The sequence below is a fragment of the Euleptes europaea genome, chromosome 19, assembly GCF_029931775.1.
Source record: "Euleptes europaea isolate rEulEur1 chromosome 19, rEulEur1.hap1, whole genome shotgun sequence".
Classification (NCBI taxonomy): domain Eukaryota; kingdom Metazoa; phylum Chordata; class Lepidosauria; order Squamata; family Sphaerodactylidae; genus Euleptes; species Euleptes europaea.
This window is the reverse complement of record NC_079330.1, coordinates 29,014,509-29,031,497: the sequence shown is the minus strand read 5'-3', so window position 1 is coordinate 29,031,497 and position 16,989 is coordinate 29,014,509. Positions and strand designations below refer to the sequence as shown.

General features: G+C 44.1%; 1 protein-coding gene across 1 annotated transcript in view; it reads left to right on the top strand.

The window, feature by feature from the left end:
* Positions 1–16,989, top strand: part of TRPV3 (transient receptor potential cation channel subfamily V member 3) — a 40,188-nt gene that overhangs the window by 21,522 nt on the left and 1,677 nt on the right. Inside the window, exons 8-15 of the mRNA XM_056865026.1 lie at positions 564–740; positions 4,972–5,130; positions 6,569–6,670; positions 7,281–7,354; positions 11,712–11,877; positions 12,317–12,383; positions 14,693–14,964; positions 16,502–16,614. Of these exons, the coding sequence (XP_056721004.1) occupies positions 564–740; positions 4,972–5,130; positions 6,569–6,670; positions 7,281–7,354; positions 11,712–11,877; positions 12,317–12,383; positions 14,693–14,964; positions 16,502–16,614 (1,130 nt within the window). The remainder of the gene's footprint in view (positions 1–563; positions 741–4,971; positions 5,131–6,568; positions 6,671–7,280; positions 7,355–11,711; positions 11,878–12,316; positions 12,384–14,692; positions 14,965–16,501; positions 16,615–16,989) is intronic.

Below are 16,989 nucleotides of genomic sequence, written 5' to 3'. Positions count from 1 at the left end.
AGGGAGATGGCAGGACACTCTGGAGGGCAGAGCTACAAGGATAGGTTGCATGGAGGCTGGGAAGCCGTTTTAGAGGTCGGCAACCCTATGTGATGATTTTCACTCCCAATAACTGTGTGGGTATTTGGGGGAGGGACCGTGGCTCAGTGGTAGAGCCTCTGCTTGGCATGCAGAAGTTCTCAGGTTCAACCCCCGGCATCTCCAGTTAAAAGGATCAGGCAGTAGGTGATGTGAAAGGCCTCTGCATGATGGCCTTGGAGAGGCGCTGCCAGCCTGAGTGGACAGAACCGACCTTGATGGACCAATGGTCCGATTGGTATAAAGCAGCTTCATGTGTGTGCATCTGTGTATGCCTGTGAGAGAGAATTCACATTGATTATTCATGTTTTCGTGTGTGGTTTCAACACAGAAGGAGAGAGAGAGAAAGATGCCCTTTTTCCAATCAAAGGGATTTATGCTTTTGGAATGGGCTCCTGACGTACATTTTGCTGGTCTCCTGTACTGTCTGCCTTCTTTCAAGCCAGGATTTTGCTTGTGCCCTGATTACTATATTGTTCCTTTAGATACTGAAATACATTTTGGCCAGAGAAATCAAGGAGAAAGCCCACCGAAGCCTTTCCAGGAAGTTCACCGACTGGGCTTATGGGCCTGTCCAGTCCTCTCTTTATGACTTGACAGAGTTAGATACCACCACGGCCAACTCGGTTCTGGATATCATAGTGTACAACACGAACATTGGGGTAAGTCCGTGTGCCCTCCAACAAAGGCATCATTGCAGGAACAAAATGTTCCAGAGGCTTATCGGCATATCTAGGAATTACAGGGGTCAACCAAAATGTAAACAGTGGGCATTAGGTTTACCACCTCCAGATTGGCACATTCCTGGAGATTTGGGGGTAGATTTGGGGAGGCGGAGGATTTGGGGAGGCGAAGTGTAACAAGAGATTCCCTCCCATGTCCAGTTAGAGGATCTGAACTAAACACTTTTAAAGGCTTTGCCTGTGCAAAACTTTTTAGCAGCAGAGTTCTCCAGGATTTATTAATCAATCAATCATTTTATTTGCAGTCCAAAGCACCAAACAAAGCAAATTTACATAACTGAATAGTATAAGGTAAAACAAGTACAAAATTCAATTAAAATTAAAATTAAAATGCTTAAAAATGGGAAAATTTACTGAGGTACATATCTAGTTAGTATCAAGTAAAACAAGCACTGTATATAATTAAAATTGCAATGCTTAATAATAGCAAAAATTACAAAGGTTAAATCTAATAAATATAAACATACATTGAGTATATAAATATATACAGTACACACAGAACACATTCTCTATTTCCTCGACTATCGTAGAGTCTTAAGCGATCTCTGCCTTATTTTCAATGCTAGCCAAGTGAATCTGGCCATGCTAACAGATGACTATTGAGTCTGATAAAAGGAGCGCTAGACGTTTTCTCAGAGATCTAGGGCAGTCCACTTAATAATGGAATCAATGAACCTGTGCGGATATGATCATATAATTTACACTCAAATAGAACGTGTTCGGTGGTTTCAAGCGCGTCCTGTTTGCATCTGCATCTGCGTGCTTATAATGGTCATTTATTATATATCCAATCTAGGAATGTGGAAAGCAGGGCATTATGCTGAGGAAGTGTAAAGGCTCTGTGATATTCATGATGTGTAATGTCAGACAGATATGACATGATAATATTCCTGATAAGCAGATCCTTTCTAAAGAGAGGATTCTAAATCTTATTTAGATCATGTTGCCTCTCTACCTCAGCTACTCCGTTCTTAAGAAGCTCCTTTGCCTTCTCAAAGGTCATTGTTAAAAGAAATTGACAGGAAAGCCCATAGTAACCCAGCTTTTTATTGAGCGCTATTTGCCAAGATGCTGTGAATGAATCTGTTAGAATCAGGGTTATTAGCCCCTTTTTTTTGATATTGCAGTTTTAACCAAAACATAAATATGATGACCCAAAGTCTGGCCTGAACTGTGATCATCCCAGATTCAATTCTCAGTGCCACGTTTAAGATAATATTCGGCGCCTGGAAGATTTTCCTTGAAAACTTAGTCTGCACCCTTTCTATGATGGTTGTATTGCCAGTAATGCTCAATTGATCTCCATATGTAATTTGAGTAAGGGTTTTAGCCTTAAAGATCTTTATTGCAGCAGGAATGTGCCCTTTGTGCCAGTAAAATTTTTGAATTAGACCAGAGGATTTCTGGGCATTTAGGGCATCATAGTTGATATGTGAGGTCCTAGCTTGTGTGTCCAGGATTTATCAATTAAAGGGTGATTATCAACCTTTAATTCTGATAATACAAAAGAGTCAGGGGATCAAGTACGGTTCTTTGAACTTTTAACAGCAAACCAGACAGAAAACCCGCACAAACTTTTATCATTTATGGAGATAAGAAAGTGTCCTCTTTATTAAACAAGACAGAAGAAAATGCAAGCAAAATAAAAATTAACCCTACAATTACTGTAAAGATGGATGCTAAAATTATCAAAGTTCCTAGCATTGCTTAATTATATTATAGCAGGAAATAGTTTAAAAAGCAAATTAGGTTTCAGCTTGTTGTATCACTACTTTTAGGGATTATCAAAAAGCCTGAGTTATACACCCAGAAATCTCACCTCTTCTTCTGAGACTTCCATCTGGAGAAATCTGATTTGCTTGTCACAGTAGTGCACATTTATAGAAAATTATCAATCTTATCTTTCTCTAGATCTGATCTATTGTAATCATGTAATTTTTATCTAGATAACTGATTGGTTTATAGCTAAATATGAGATAATCAACAGAAGAGCAAATAAGCCAATCAGCATGTGCATATGAATTAAATCCGATGTAGCAAGATAAGACTATTCTCAATTCTTAACCTCTATTAAAAAGCAGTTGATCTAATTTTTCTGTAACTGTTTCAATTAACTGTCCAAGATGAAAGTAACGTGAAGGAAATAAAGTTTATTGACAGTTGAAAAGTGCTTGAACTCTTGGTTAGCTTGCAAACTCAGCAAGAAAAGGTTAGTGATAATCATAGCTACTGTTACAGAGGGACTTCAGGAGGGTATAATGCCAATAGGCCACTTACCGGTATGCACGGGAGGTTTTGCCTTGGATTTGCCACCCTCTAGATGGACATTTTTTCCCATCCGAATTCTCAAAACTCAACAACAAGCCCCCATACAGAGTTTTGAGAATTTGGATGGGAAAAATGTCCATCTAGAGAGCAACAAACCCAAGGCAAAACCTCCCGTGCATAAGTGGCCATAGAGTCCACCCTCCAAACCTGCCTTTTTCTCCAGTGGAGCCGATCACTGAAGTCTGGTTGTGATTCCAGGAGATCTCCAGGCCCATCTGGAGGATGGCAACCGTAGTGGGCATCGAAAAGGATTTAATAGAAGAGGATATAAAAGCAGGAGTCCAGCATCTTTATGTTGTTGGGTATAACCCCTCCACAACTTAACTCGGTTCATAAAGAACTTTATCAATATGCAACCTCTGCAGCCAGAATTGTTTATGCTAGGTATTGGAAGTCCAACATAATTCCTGACATCACAGAGTGGTATATTAAACTTTCGGATTTTGCATTGATGGCTAGGTCAACAAGAAAACAGTAGATGGCTTTGTGATGGCAATTGTTTTATGATTACTATTCACTTGATAAATGAATTACTTTATACATTAAGATACCAATGGCTTATAAGAACATGTTTTGTGAGATTTAGGAGGTTTTAAGTGTTTAGTTTAAACAATAGAAGTTAGGGTACCAGTTTCCTTCTAGATCAAGTCACGTTGAGGTCTGAGGGAGATATTATGTTTTAGTGAGTTTTAAGAAGCTTTAATGTTTTAGTTGAAAGTTAGAAGCTTTGATATTAGTTTTTTTTTCCTGTTAAGCCTGGATCAAGTTGGGGCCCGGACGATGAAATATACTTTACCCCTGTTCCCCATCCCTCCTTTTTTCTTTCTGTACCCTTTTATACAAAAAATTAAAAAAAAATTAAAAAAGAGTCCAGCATCTTTAGGGTGAAATAGGTAATAGGTAATAGGTATTGCTGCTGCTGATTAATAGGGCTGCCTCTCTGGGACTGATATTGTTTTTCTTTTGTTATACCTGGAAAAGTGCAGCAATACGCCTGGCAAAGGATTATGACAAATCCATTTCTAGTTAGCCAGAAAAGCTGGCTCAGATCATTTTAAAAACTCCAACCAACCAAGGCATCAACTACATTCTTTGGTGTGTGTGTTTAAAATGCCTTCAAGTTGCAGCCGACTTATGGCGGCCCCTTTTTGGGGGTTTTCATGGCAAGAGACTACAGAGGTGGTTTTGCCAGTGCCTTCATCTGCACAGCAACCCTGGTATTCCTTGGTGGTCTCCCATCCAAATACTAACCAGGGCTGACCCTGCTTAGCTTCTGAGATCTGATGAGATCAGGGTAGCCTGGGCCATCCAGGTCAGGGCACATTCTTTGATACCAACAATGTATATCTATGAAAGCAATAAACAACATTTGTAACATGAAATTTGTAACATTTTTCTGGCTTTGCCTACAAGAAAGGTGTGTTGGGAAAGCTACTAAACAGAAACTCATTAAATTCTTAGGGATCCTGAATGCTTGGTCAGCTAAGCTGAGGCTCCTGAAAACCTTCCACAGCCCACTCTGGTTTATTTATATATTTAATTCATTTGTACCCCGATTTTTTCCCCGAAGGGGTCCCAAAGCGGCTTACACCATTCTCCTCTCCTCCATTTTATCCTCACAACAACCCTGTGAGGTAGGCTAGGCTGAGAGAGTGTGACTGGCCCAAGGCCTCCTAGTGAGATTCCATGGCACAAGCGGGGATTCAAACCTGGATCCGACCCTCTTAACCCCCACACCCCACCGGCTGCCCAAGGCGCTCTCTTCCAGGGGCTGCCTGAGCCCGCAGATTGAGCTGCTCACGTCCACCGTTCTCTTCCCTAGAACCGCCACGAGATGCTGGCTCTGGAGCCGCTGCACTCCCTGCTGCGGATGAAGTGGAAGCACTTTGCCAGACACGTCTTCTTTCTCTCGTGCACCTTATACTTCATGTACAACGTGATCCTGACGCTGGTTTCCTACTACCGGCCTGACGAAGAGAAGGTCAGTGAGATTGCCTCTCCGGTGTCAGACGTCTGGCTTTTTAAAAGACCGTGCTTCTCTGAGCAGCGAAAAGGTCTGGGGGTGGCACGCACACTGTTCTTTTCACTCTTCCTAGAGCACTGGTTCCCAACCGGGGGTCCGTGGACCCCCAGGGGTCCGCGAGAACTAAATTAAGGTCCGCGAAACAAAGTTATAAACCCATAATAAATTAATCTTTTCAATTAAAAGTTCTCTATTATAAAGAAAAACATATTCAAATATTATTCTAAGTTTAATGTTTAACTAACAGTTATGATTAAAGTTTATTTTCAAATTCTCGGAATTTTATTTTGAACCTTGGGGTCCCTGCACCGAACAAAAAAGTCCTAGTGGTCCCTGGTCAAAAAAAGGTTGGGAACCACTGTCCTAGAGGCTCATGGCGTTTTGGAACCACGGGTTTATTTACCAATGCACAGGTGGTGGCAACGAAGCGCACCTATAGCGCAGCTGATCCGATACCCCCACCCATCCCCCAGAGGGAGTAGGGTTGCCAGGTCCCTCTTCGCAACCGATGGGAGATTTTTGTGACGGAGCCTGAGGAGGGCAAGGTTTGGGGAGGGGAGGGACTTCAATGCCATTTGCCAAAGCTGCCATTTTCTCCAGGTGAACTGATCTCTATCGGCTGGAGATCTGTTGTAATAGCAGGAGATCTCCAGCTAGTACCTGGAGGTTGGCAGCCCTAAGAGGGAGAGAGATTTTAAGGCAATTGTGTTTTTCTATCATATTTTTAACATAACAAACAAGGCCCTTCTTTTAAACACAGACCATCACAAATTCAGTGAGTTCAGCAGTTAAATTGTGGAACTCCCTGCCCCAGGATGTGGTGATGGCTGCCAACTTGGAAGGCTTGAAGAGGGGAGTGGACATGCTCATGGAGGAGAGGGGTATCCATGGCTGCTAGTCAAAATGAATACTAGTCATGATGCATACTATGTTGGAGGGTTTTCATGGCCACGTGGAACAAAATGTGGCTGCCTATTTGTGTGAACCAGCCTCCAGTTGGAGGTGAAGAGACTACATGGGAGCAGTTTGGGGAGTTTGATGGGCAAGGATCAAGTTTGGGGAGAGGCTGTAGCTCAGTGGTAGAGCCTCTGCTTGGCATGCAGAAGGTCCCAGGTTCAATCCCTGGCTTCTCCAGTTAAGGGGACTAGGCAGGTAGGTGATGTGAAAGACCCTGGAGAGCTGCTGCTTGTCTGAGTAGACAGTACTGACTTGGATGGACCAAGGGTCTGATTTAGTATAAGGCAGCTTCATGAGTTCAAGGATAGTCTCATGCATGCCAGGTATCACTGGATATTACCAGCCGTTGAGTGACGACGACACAGCATCAGACTTGCATTGCATCACGTTTTGCACGCAATGCCTGCTGGTCCATTTCTCTTGCCTTTCTCCTTTTCAGCCTCCTCCTTATCCTTTGGGTTTGACGGACAACCTGGGCTGGCTGCAGTTGTCGGGGCAAGTGATCGTGATGCTGGGGGCCACCTTTATTGCCATCAAAGAGGTACCTGCAAATGAGTCACCTACGGATGCTCCGTGGTCTTTGACATATCGTACATGCAAAAGATATAGATGTAGGGAGAAATGGTTACATTTTTTGCTTTCCCCCAGATTCTCTATGGCAAGTTGTGATGCATGGTTTGCATTTTGCATATATTTTATTTTATTTTTATTTTAAACTGTTTCTGCCCTGCATTGCCACTATTTGTCTCCAAAGGGGCTTTATGAGGTGTTAAAAACCAGGCAAACAAATCAGTTTAAAAAGAACGTAAGCGCAGCTCCAGCAGTAAGAAGCACAACAACATCAAAAGCCAAAAAAGGAATAATCAAGGTTGATTTGCCCTGAAGGCTCAAGAAAATGCAGTTATTCTTCACCTGGCCCTGTGGAAAGGGCTGTCAGCCCAGTCACCACCTGCCTCGCTTCTGAAAATTGAAGGAACTGGAGCAGTCTCCAGTGCTTTCCCCAAATAAACACTCAGGCATTGGTCTTGTTTACACGGGAAACTTCTCCAGATGCAGTAACAGGCATTCCCTTGAAACCTGTGCATGGGATACACACCTCCTCTCTTTAGTGTTTGCTGCTGCTAAGCTCTTTGTTGTATTTCTGCCCCTAGAGCGTAGCCATTTTCCTGCTAAGGCCTTCTGATCTTCAATCAATTCTATCGGATGGCTGGTTCCATTTTGCATTGTAAGTTTTGCCTGTGAATGCAGATGATTGCCTCTCTGAAATACCATCTGGCCTCCCAGAAATGGGTGCGGAAGGCATTTCTCTTTAACAGCTGCCTTGCTGCTTTTTTTCTTTGGGTCATTTATCTGTAAGAACCTGATTTTTTTATGTTAGCATTTATGTAAGACCTGGGCCTTTTATGCAAGGGTTGTTATCATCACAGTCTCTCTCTCTCACACACACACACAAACACACACACTGACTACTTCAGGGCTTCGTTTTAATTATGCATGCATTTTCTGACCTTCAGAAGTCGCCTCACTCTCCCCTCACATTTTCCATGCATTTTCAGGATGCTGTTTTACCCCGAGTTTAAAGTCTGCCTCGATCCCAAATCGAAAGCTGGTCCTGTGCATACTTGTCACTTCGGGTTTTATTCCCCATGGCCATTCTTGCTTCTCTCTCCCACATGTCTGTCTCCCTTATCCAACCCCTCCCCTCAAAGATATTATTGAGAGAATACTGCTGGAATAACATGAAGCTGCCTGTTTGGTCAATTTCACAGTGAGTGTGGGTCAGTTTCAGATGGAACAGTTGAGAGAAAGATGAAATAATCACAAACGACCTATGCGGCTGCTTATTTGGTCAGTTTCACAGTGAGTGTGAGTCAGTTTCAGTACTCAGTGGGTTGGAACAAAGCCAGGCTGATTTGCTGCCCTCTCTTATACGCATCCTCTTATAGGCATGAAAGCCTCTTTTTTTTTTTTTGCAAGTCAAGACTACTGATGGAACGATGAATGTCACAAATGACCATGCAAGTGTTTTTATGTTCTTATGACCCGCCCCCGCCCCGCATTGAGTTACGCAGAAACAAATTGGTCTGGGAGGAGGTCGTCCAGACCTTTCTCTGCTTCATCTGTAAAATGGCCACTCGGTTCAGATCAAATTAAAGAATCCTGCTGCAGGGCTGGCGGGGGCTGGCAACATATTTTTTAAAAATACACCATAGCCAATTACAAAGCAGCATTTTCAGGGGGGAGGGACTCATGCATGGTTCAGAAGCTCAGAATTTTTGCTGGGGATGCATAATTGATCGCAAGGAATTTCTTCCTTGGAATTTCTTCATGGCAAAAAGCCCCTGTGCAGAGTGTTTTAAGAATTCGACTGCAAATTCTGTGCAGTTAGAGAGCAGCAGATCCAGCAAAAACAGACCGTGCATAAAAGGCCCTAGTGTTTTTTCTGACGTCAGGAGCAAAGTCCCTGGGATTGTAAAATATATTCTACACACTTGCTTTGCTTGCGTACCTCTGCTTTTTTCCATTCCATATTTTATTTTCCCCATCTTGTGCAAAAACACAAAGTGACATGGCTGTTCTGGTTGAAAAAGTCTTCTTTATGCCAAAGCTTTTATTTTCTTTTGTAAATGAAGCCATCTACTTCTTGTTGGAACCTGTTAAAATTTGCTAGCCACACGGTCCATCAACATGGGTGTTGTTCAAAACTCATTAGAGTTAATTGATCAGCAGTAAAGTACATTGAAGTGCCTTGTGCCGGCATTTCTTGAATTGTCCACCTTAATGAATTAAAAATGGAATGCTCTGGTTGAATCCAGCTTTTGTCTGGATCTATAAAATGAACTGAGGGGGAAAGTAGAAGGGCAGGGAAACGGGGCAGTTCTCCAGAATGTGTATTGGGGAACCTGTTCTAAATCTGCAATCAGCGTTAGCAAGTGCACCAAAGTTGCAAAGTGATGCTATAGAATCCAAATGTACACCCTGCCACTCTGCTCCCCCCAGGCCCTATCGGCAACCCAGTGAAGGCACAGAATTTCTACCTGTGCCTGCTGCGCATCACCATCACTGGTAGAGCGGGTTCTGGATACATTACAGAGGGAACTGCTTTCTTGGCTGAAGTGAATGGGGTAGCCTTCAGGAAGGCTCAGTGGTAGAGCATCTGCTTGGCATGCAGAAGGTCCCAGGTTCAATCCCCGGCATCTCCAGTTAAAGGGACCAGGAAGTAAGTGATGTGAAAGACCTCTGCCTGAGACCCTGGAGAGCCGCTGCTGGTCTGAGTGGACAATACTGATTTTGATGGACCAAGGGTCTGAATCAGTATAAGGCAGCTTCATGTGTTCATGTGTTCCCAGCCTCAGCTCTTTCCCACTCTCCTTTCCAATACAGGGGAAATGATGCTGTTCTACTTTGCAGGGCTGTCGCAAGAGAATGCACATGAAGCACTTTGAACACTGGAAGCAAGCTGCTATTTCTTTGCATGGACCCTTGTGTTGGCTAGATGTTATGTATTTAGGGGAAAGGCAGCTTCATATGTTCATGTGAAGTGGGGAGCTCCGCACATATGTTGAAGAGCCCGCACCTGCAGCGTGTTGTTAGGCTGGAGTGCCCATCTTTAGAAGAGAAGGTACCATTAGCAAGGAAACTTCGGCCCGTTTCAAACAGGAGCCTTCTGGCACCTTGCAGTCAAAATTCAATAAACAAAAAAAAGGGGGGAAGAAATCCAACCTTTAAAAACTGAAAGCTGGGTACCCAAGGTTGGGTGGAGAAGGCAAAACGACACAACAGAAAAATATTTTTATTTTAAGGCACTTATATCAGGGTTAAAAACATTTAAAATGATAAAACCAGGCACAATGGCAACTCATAAGGTCGATAGACTTAAACCACACACCGTATGCATTTCGGTCTGCAGGCCTTCATCAGTGGTCAAATAAAAACCCATATAATGCACACACAACGAATATACAAATGTATCACCATATAAAGATAACTTTATGCAAGCCCAGGCATGCGTATAGGATGTATAATAAATTTCAAATTAGAAATCCCTCTAGGTGGAATACCTGTGAATTGTTCTACACTGGGCTGTATTTGTCTCTCATACGGAGTGTGCATGCTAGTATCAACCTGGTAAAACAGACTGCCCAGTGTAGAACAACTTACAGGTATTCTACCTAGAGGGGTTCAAAAGCTCCTATTAGGAGAAGATCCTCAGCTTACGCTCCAAACTGCCAAGTTCTGCGCTGTTGCTATTAAAATATGCAGAGCTTTATTAGAGAATGATCTTTAGAATATTTTACAATTTTATCAATTTTAAGATGATAATTTTAACCAGGGGTTGTTTTTATTGATCTCACACCTTTATTTGTATGGGCAGTCTGTGATTCTGCGGTGCAAAACTATTGAGTCTGGAAATGTTGATGTGTTGGCATGTGATTGGTCAGTTGACCGTATTAATAAATTTGAGTTTGATACCTAGAGGGATTTCTAATTTGAAATTTATTATACATCCTGTACCCATGTGGATGGTGTGTGGTTTAAGTCTATCAACCTTATGAGTTGCCGTTGTGCCTTGTTTTATCATTTTGAATGCTTTTAACCCCGAAGTAAGTGCCTTAAAATGAAAATGTTTTCCTGTTGTGTTGTTTTACCTTCTCCGCCCAACCTTGGGTATCCACCTTGCAGTCAAACCCATTTATATTCTAGCGTACGTTTTTCTGGTGTGTATGAGCTGCATGACAAAAAGGGCTTTAGTCCACAAACGCTTCTGTGAGAATAAAAAAGTGTTAGTGGATGATCAGTGGACGAGGATGGTCAGGGGCCTGGAGACCAAGCCTTACGAGGAAAGGCTGAGGGACTTGGGGATGTTCAGTCTGGAGAAGAGGAGGTTGAGGGGGGACAGGAATGCTCTCTTTAAGTATTAGAAGGGCTGTCACGTAGAGGAGGACAGGGAGCTGTTCCTTTTGGCAATAGAAGATAGGACTCGCAATAATGGGTTTACCTTTCCACCCAATTATGGGTGGAAAGGTATCAACTAGACAGTAGGGAAAAATTTTTACGGTAAGAGTAGTTCAGCAGTGGAATCGGCTGCCTAGGGAGGTGGTGAGCTACCCCTCACTGGCAGTTTTCAAGCAGCAGCTGGACAAACACTTGTCAGGGATGCTCTAGGTCAGGGGTGTCAAACATAAGGCCCGTGGGCCAGATCCGGACCCTTAAGAGCTCTTATGTGGCCCTCAAGCCAGCCAAGGCAGCCCCCACCACCACCCACCACTCTCGCTCTGGGCTGGCGAGGCATGGCCTGGCCCAACCAAGTGACATTTATGTCATATCTGGCCCTCGTAACAATTGAGTTCAACACCCTTGCACTAGGCTGATCCTGCATTGAGCAGGGGGTTAGACTAGATGGACTGTACGGCCCCTTCCAACTCTATGGTTCTATGCTTCTAGTCTTTAAAGTGTCAGAAGGCTCCAATTTATTTGTTTTTTGCCATTATAGATGTACATAACGTCCTTTCTGGAAACTAGCCAGTGTGTAATGGTTCCTTTTTCTCATGTAACCATTTTTAAAATGTTGTTTTTCACAGTTTTATCCAAGCTCTGCTGGTTATCTTCTCCGTCTGCTTGTACTTGTCCTCTTACAAAGAACATCTGGCCTGCCTCGTCTTGGCCATGTCCCTAGGATGGGCCAACATGCTCTATTTCACCAGGGGCTTGCAGTCTATGGGAATCTACAGTGTTATGATTCAACAGGCAAGGACTCCGTTTGAATCCCATGTATTTATTGGCCTGTCTTTCCCTGAGCCACGGCCAGTACTTGGATGGCAGACCACCAAGGAAGAGTGGAGTTGCTATGCGGAGGAAGGCAATGGCAAACCGCCTCTGCTCGTCTCTTCCCTGGTCTGCCTTTCTACTAGCCCAGAGAACCTCTGTCATGTCAAGATTAACTGCTTAGCCACTGAAAATGCCCTGCCTCTGGTCACCAGCCACCTGGCCTCTGAAGGCAGTAGGGTCACAGGGTACAGGGCCTGGGAGGTGGGTCTTAGTTGGCGGGCTGGACAGAGCATTAGGAGATGGTCACTTAGACACACCTAAATGCGTCACATTGTCCAAAGGAGCACCCTTGGTCTGCTGGCAGGGCTGTAGCAGGAAACAAAGAGCTTAATTGTGTCTGTTTTGTCTCCTTCTTCAGGTCATCTTGCATGACGTGATCAAGTTTCTACTGGTGTACCTTGTATTCCTGCTTGGATTTGGCGTAGGTAAAAATCTCTGAAGGGTTACATGCAAAAGCATTGGGATACTTGTGGAAATGTTTACTGTGGTTTGAATGAGGTGTTAATACCAGTTCCTCATAATACATCAATTATGGCCCACTGGGATGAAGAGAGCCCTGAAGCCCAGTTTGGTAGCCTGCCAGGAGCTGGAGGAGGCCAACTGGTAACAGTGGGAGGCTTCTTAAATCCCTGTTGGGCCACCATATGTGTCTGGTGGCCCACAGGTTGTACAGGTAGGGTTGCCAGGTCCCTCTTCACCACCTGCAGGAGGTTTTTGGGGTGGAGCATGACACTGGTGGTTGATGATCTACTTTTTATTATCACACAAGTTTATTAGCTAATAAATTTTGTCACTGGTTGGTGTGATACGCATCCGGAAATATCGATAATTTTACAACAGATGCTTGTGTGAGCGAGTTACCATGCTTAAAGACCTATGATTGGTGCTACTACTTTACAACTGGCTGCACAAGATACTAGGGTTGCCAACCTCCAGGTACTAGCTGGAGTTCTCCTGCTATTACAACTGATCTCCAGCCAACAGAGATCAGTTCCCCTGGAGAAAATGGCCCTTTGGCAATTGGACTCTCTGGCATTGAAGCCCCTCCCCTCCCCAAACCCCACCCTCCTCAGGCTCTGCCCCAAAAATCTCCAGGTATTTCCCAACCCAGAGCTGGCAACCCTACAAGATATAAGGGTTTCTAATTTCCAGATGTGTTTTTAAAAATCATGTTTTATATATATGACCACTGAGGAAGGCCCAAAGAGGCCGAAATGCGTATAGTCTATTGGTCTATTGGTTTATTATGTATCTCATCAACTGTGCTGAATATTTCTGTAACAGTTGACACTGGTGGTTTTACATGTAGCCTGTATTCCAGGCCTGGTGTTTTTATCCTATCTATTGTATTATAAGATTTTATAATTTCCAGCCCAATTTTTGAGGTTCCCAGGACTTGTATGGTTAAGTCTCACCTTTTTTTCTTGTTGTTGCCTATTTGAATACAGTTGAAGGCCTGAGGCTCTCTTCAGATATTCAACTGAATGTGCAGTGATAGGGGTGGGGAGAACAAGAATAATCCTACTTCCCTAGGGTTGCTAGGTCCCTTTTTGCCACCAGTAAGATGTTTTTGGGGTAGAGCCTGAGGAGGATGGGGTTTGGGATGGAGGGGGTCTTCAATGCCATAGAGTCCAATTGCCAAAGCGGCCGTTTTCTCCAGGGGAACTGATCTCTATAGACTGGAGATCAGTTGTAATAGCAGGAGATCTCCAGCTACTACTTGGAGGTTGGCAACCCTATACTTCCTCCATCTACACATTCAGTGTATGGGCAAATGTGGTTTGAACAGGGCCATCGCTTTAACTAGACCATAGAATCATAGAGTCGGAAGGGGCCATACAGGCTGTAATATATTTCTATCGGATGAGGGCGTAGAGGATATTCATGAAATATTCAGGCATCCCACACAGCAAAGTTTAGTTTATTAACATCTCAAGAAGCCTCCTGGAAGAAGGGTACACACAGAATCAGGAAGCAACCTGCCCAGAAAACTCTAGGGTGATATTGTCGAAGGCTTTCACGGTCAGAGTTCATTGGTTCTTGTGGGTTATCCGGGCTGTGTAACCGTGGTCTTGGTATTTTCTTTCCTGACGTTTCGCCAGCAGCTGTGGCAGGCATCTTCAGAGACACTGTCCTTCAGTGTTACTCCTCTGAAGATGCCGGCCACAGCTGCTGGCGAAACGTCAGGAAAGAAAATACCAAGACCACGGTTACACAACCCGGATAACCCACAAGAACCAATCTAGGGTGATACTTTACATCTGTGCTGGAAGACTGCTCCTGTTAAAGGGCTATTACACCACACAGGCCATCTAGTCCGATCCTCTGCTTAATTCAGGATCATCCTAACGCATCCCTGACAAGTGTTTGTTTAGTCACTGCATGAAGACTGCCAGTGAGGGGGAGCTCACCACCTCCCTATGCAGCTGATTCCACTGCTGAATTACTCTCCCTGTAAAAAAGTTTCTGTCTCTTTGGCCTTTTACGCAGGGATGTTTCCCTTTGGGGCTTCCTTTTGATTATGCATGCCTTTTCCGACCGTCAGAGGTCGCCTCGCTCTCCCCGCGCGTTTTACCCTCATTTTCCAGATTCTGGCTAAAACGTCCCTGCGTAAAAGGCCAAAGAGGCAGAAGCTTCTGGTGAACTTCCTCCAGGGTTGCCCATGATATAATTTGAGAATCGCAGCATAATATTAGACTAAAAGTGTGCCCCCACCTCTCTTCTTTAAACACAGCCCTTGCTGCATTGATCGATACTTATCCGGATGACACGAAGTGCCATTCCGACAGCAGCCTGGGGACGGTGGTGATTCAGCTCTTTGAGCTCACCTTGGGGCTGGGCGACTTGGAAATCCACGACAAGGCCAAATACCCAGTGCTGTTTCTGCTCCTCCTCATCTCCTACGTCGTCCTGACCTTTGTCCTGCTCCTCAACATGTTGATTGCATTGATGGGAGAGACCGTGGAGGATATATCCAAGGAAAGTGAGCATATATGGAGACTCCAGGTGAGTAAATAGGGAGGACGGCTGCCATATTTGCAGGCCGCAGAATAGAAATTCCCTGTGCATATTTATACTCCCTAGAAAGGAACACACATAGGAGGGCCTATACACTGGCCAGATGTGCAGCCCTACCATCTGCCATATTAGGAGATTAAAGAAGATCCCCAGGGTGGAGAGACTTTGCCCGTGTAACACTGGGGAGCTGGAAACCATCAAGCATGTATTTTTTAGATGTCCCCTCTACAAGACAGCCTGCTTCAATATTATTGACCCTTTGATTAGTGAAATGGGCTCTGATGATGAGGGTGAATGGACCAAAAGGTTTCTGCTGGAAGATAGCTCACCGATCACCACCCATCACAAATACTGTGCAGTAACAATGAAGCTACGTTGCCTTAATGTACTTCCTTAATCTGTGGAAATGTAAAATTGGGTGATTCCTAATTTTGTTGGCCTTGGTTGTAAACATCTACTCCGTATGGTCAGTTTCTGTTTTACCTGTTTTATCTGGCATACTAGCTGCAAATAAAATTTATTTAACTTAATTCTCTGTGCTTGGGGTGGGTTTTCCCTGCTCAGGATGAAAGCGGAACAATCTGCTTTTCCAGCCACATTAACAAATTTAACAGAATCATTATTATAAAAAGTAACATATGCTTTTGTGTCAGTTACGTAACAATGATGCACAAATGCCATTGAAACGGGGTAAAAGAAACAAATTGGGGACGCCAGCCACTAAAGCGGGCAAAACAAAAAGGCTCACAACCACATTGATTCAAAAATAGAAAGAAGCAGGCAGTTGGTTTTTATACCCCACTTTTCTCTACCTTTAAGGGGTCTCAAAGTTGCTTACAATCTCCTTCCCTTTGATCAAGCACCATCATCATCATCATCTGAAGAAGAGTTGCTTTTTATATGCCGACTTTCTCTACCACTTAAGAATCAAACCAACTTACAATCCCCTTCCCTTCCCCTCCCCACAACAGACATCCTGTGAGGTAGGTGGGGCAGAGAGAGCTGTGACTGGCCCAAGGTCACGCAGCAGGGTCATGTGGAAGAGTGGGGAATCGAACCCAGTTCTCCAGATTAGAGGCTGCCGCTCTTAACCACTACACCACACTGGCTCTCAAGGCCTCATCTGTACCTCTCTCCCCAATATATTGCACCCCTCTGGGCTTACTGGTGGTATTGGGAAGTATTGGGGGCCAGTGAACACCGAAGTTATGGGCAGTGGGAGTGAAGGCTTGAGCATAGATTACTTCCACATCTCTCCTCCATCAAAGTCACTGCACACATGGCGCCTTTGATCAAGCACCATCATCATCTGAAGAAGAGTTGGTTTTTATATGCCAACTTTTTCTACCACTTAAGAAAGAATCAAACCGGTTTACAATCACCTTCCAACCTGGTTCACCAGATTAGCCTCCGCCGCTCATGTGGAGGAGTGGGGAATCAAACCCGGTTCTCCAGATTAGAGTTCATCTGACTGGTGGACATCTGGAACCCATTTTTGTAATGCTGCCGCCACTGTTTCTCCTAGAGAGCCAGGACCATTGTGGAAACGGAAAAGCTTTTGCCAAAATGGGTGAGGAGGAAATTCCAGCTGGGAGAATGGTGCAAAGTAGCTGACGATGATACCAGGTTATGTTTAAGGTAATTAACTTCAGAGTTCCATGGCTGCTGCTGCTGCACTTTAATAGAGAAGAGATTAACAAAATTGTATACAGCTGTAGGCCTGTTGCTTTAGAGTTAGAATAGACTCATAGAATCATAAGAGTTGGAAGGGACCACCAGGGTCATCTAGTCCAACCCCCTGCACAACGCAGGAAATTCACTACTACCTCTACCCCAAACCCCCAGTGACCCTTACTCTGGGCATAGAGTAGGGGTCACTGGGGGTGTGGGGGGGCGAGGTAGTTGTGAATTTCCTGCCTTGTTTACTTTAACAGAGGAGGGTGGTTATTTTTTAAGTGCCGGCACCCACTTTTAATGCATGTCCTTTTGTAATAATGCCCTGCAGAATGTTAA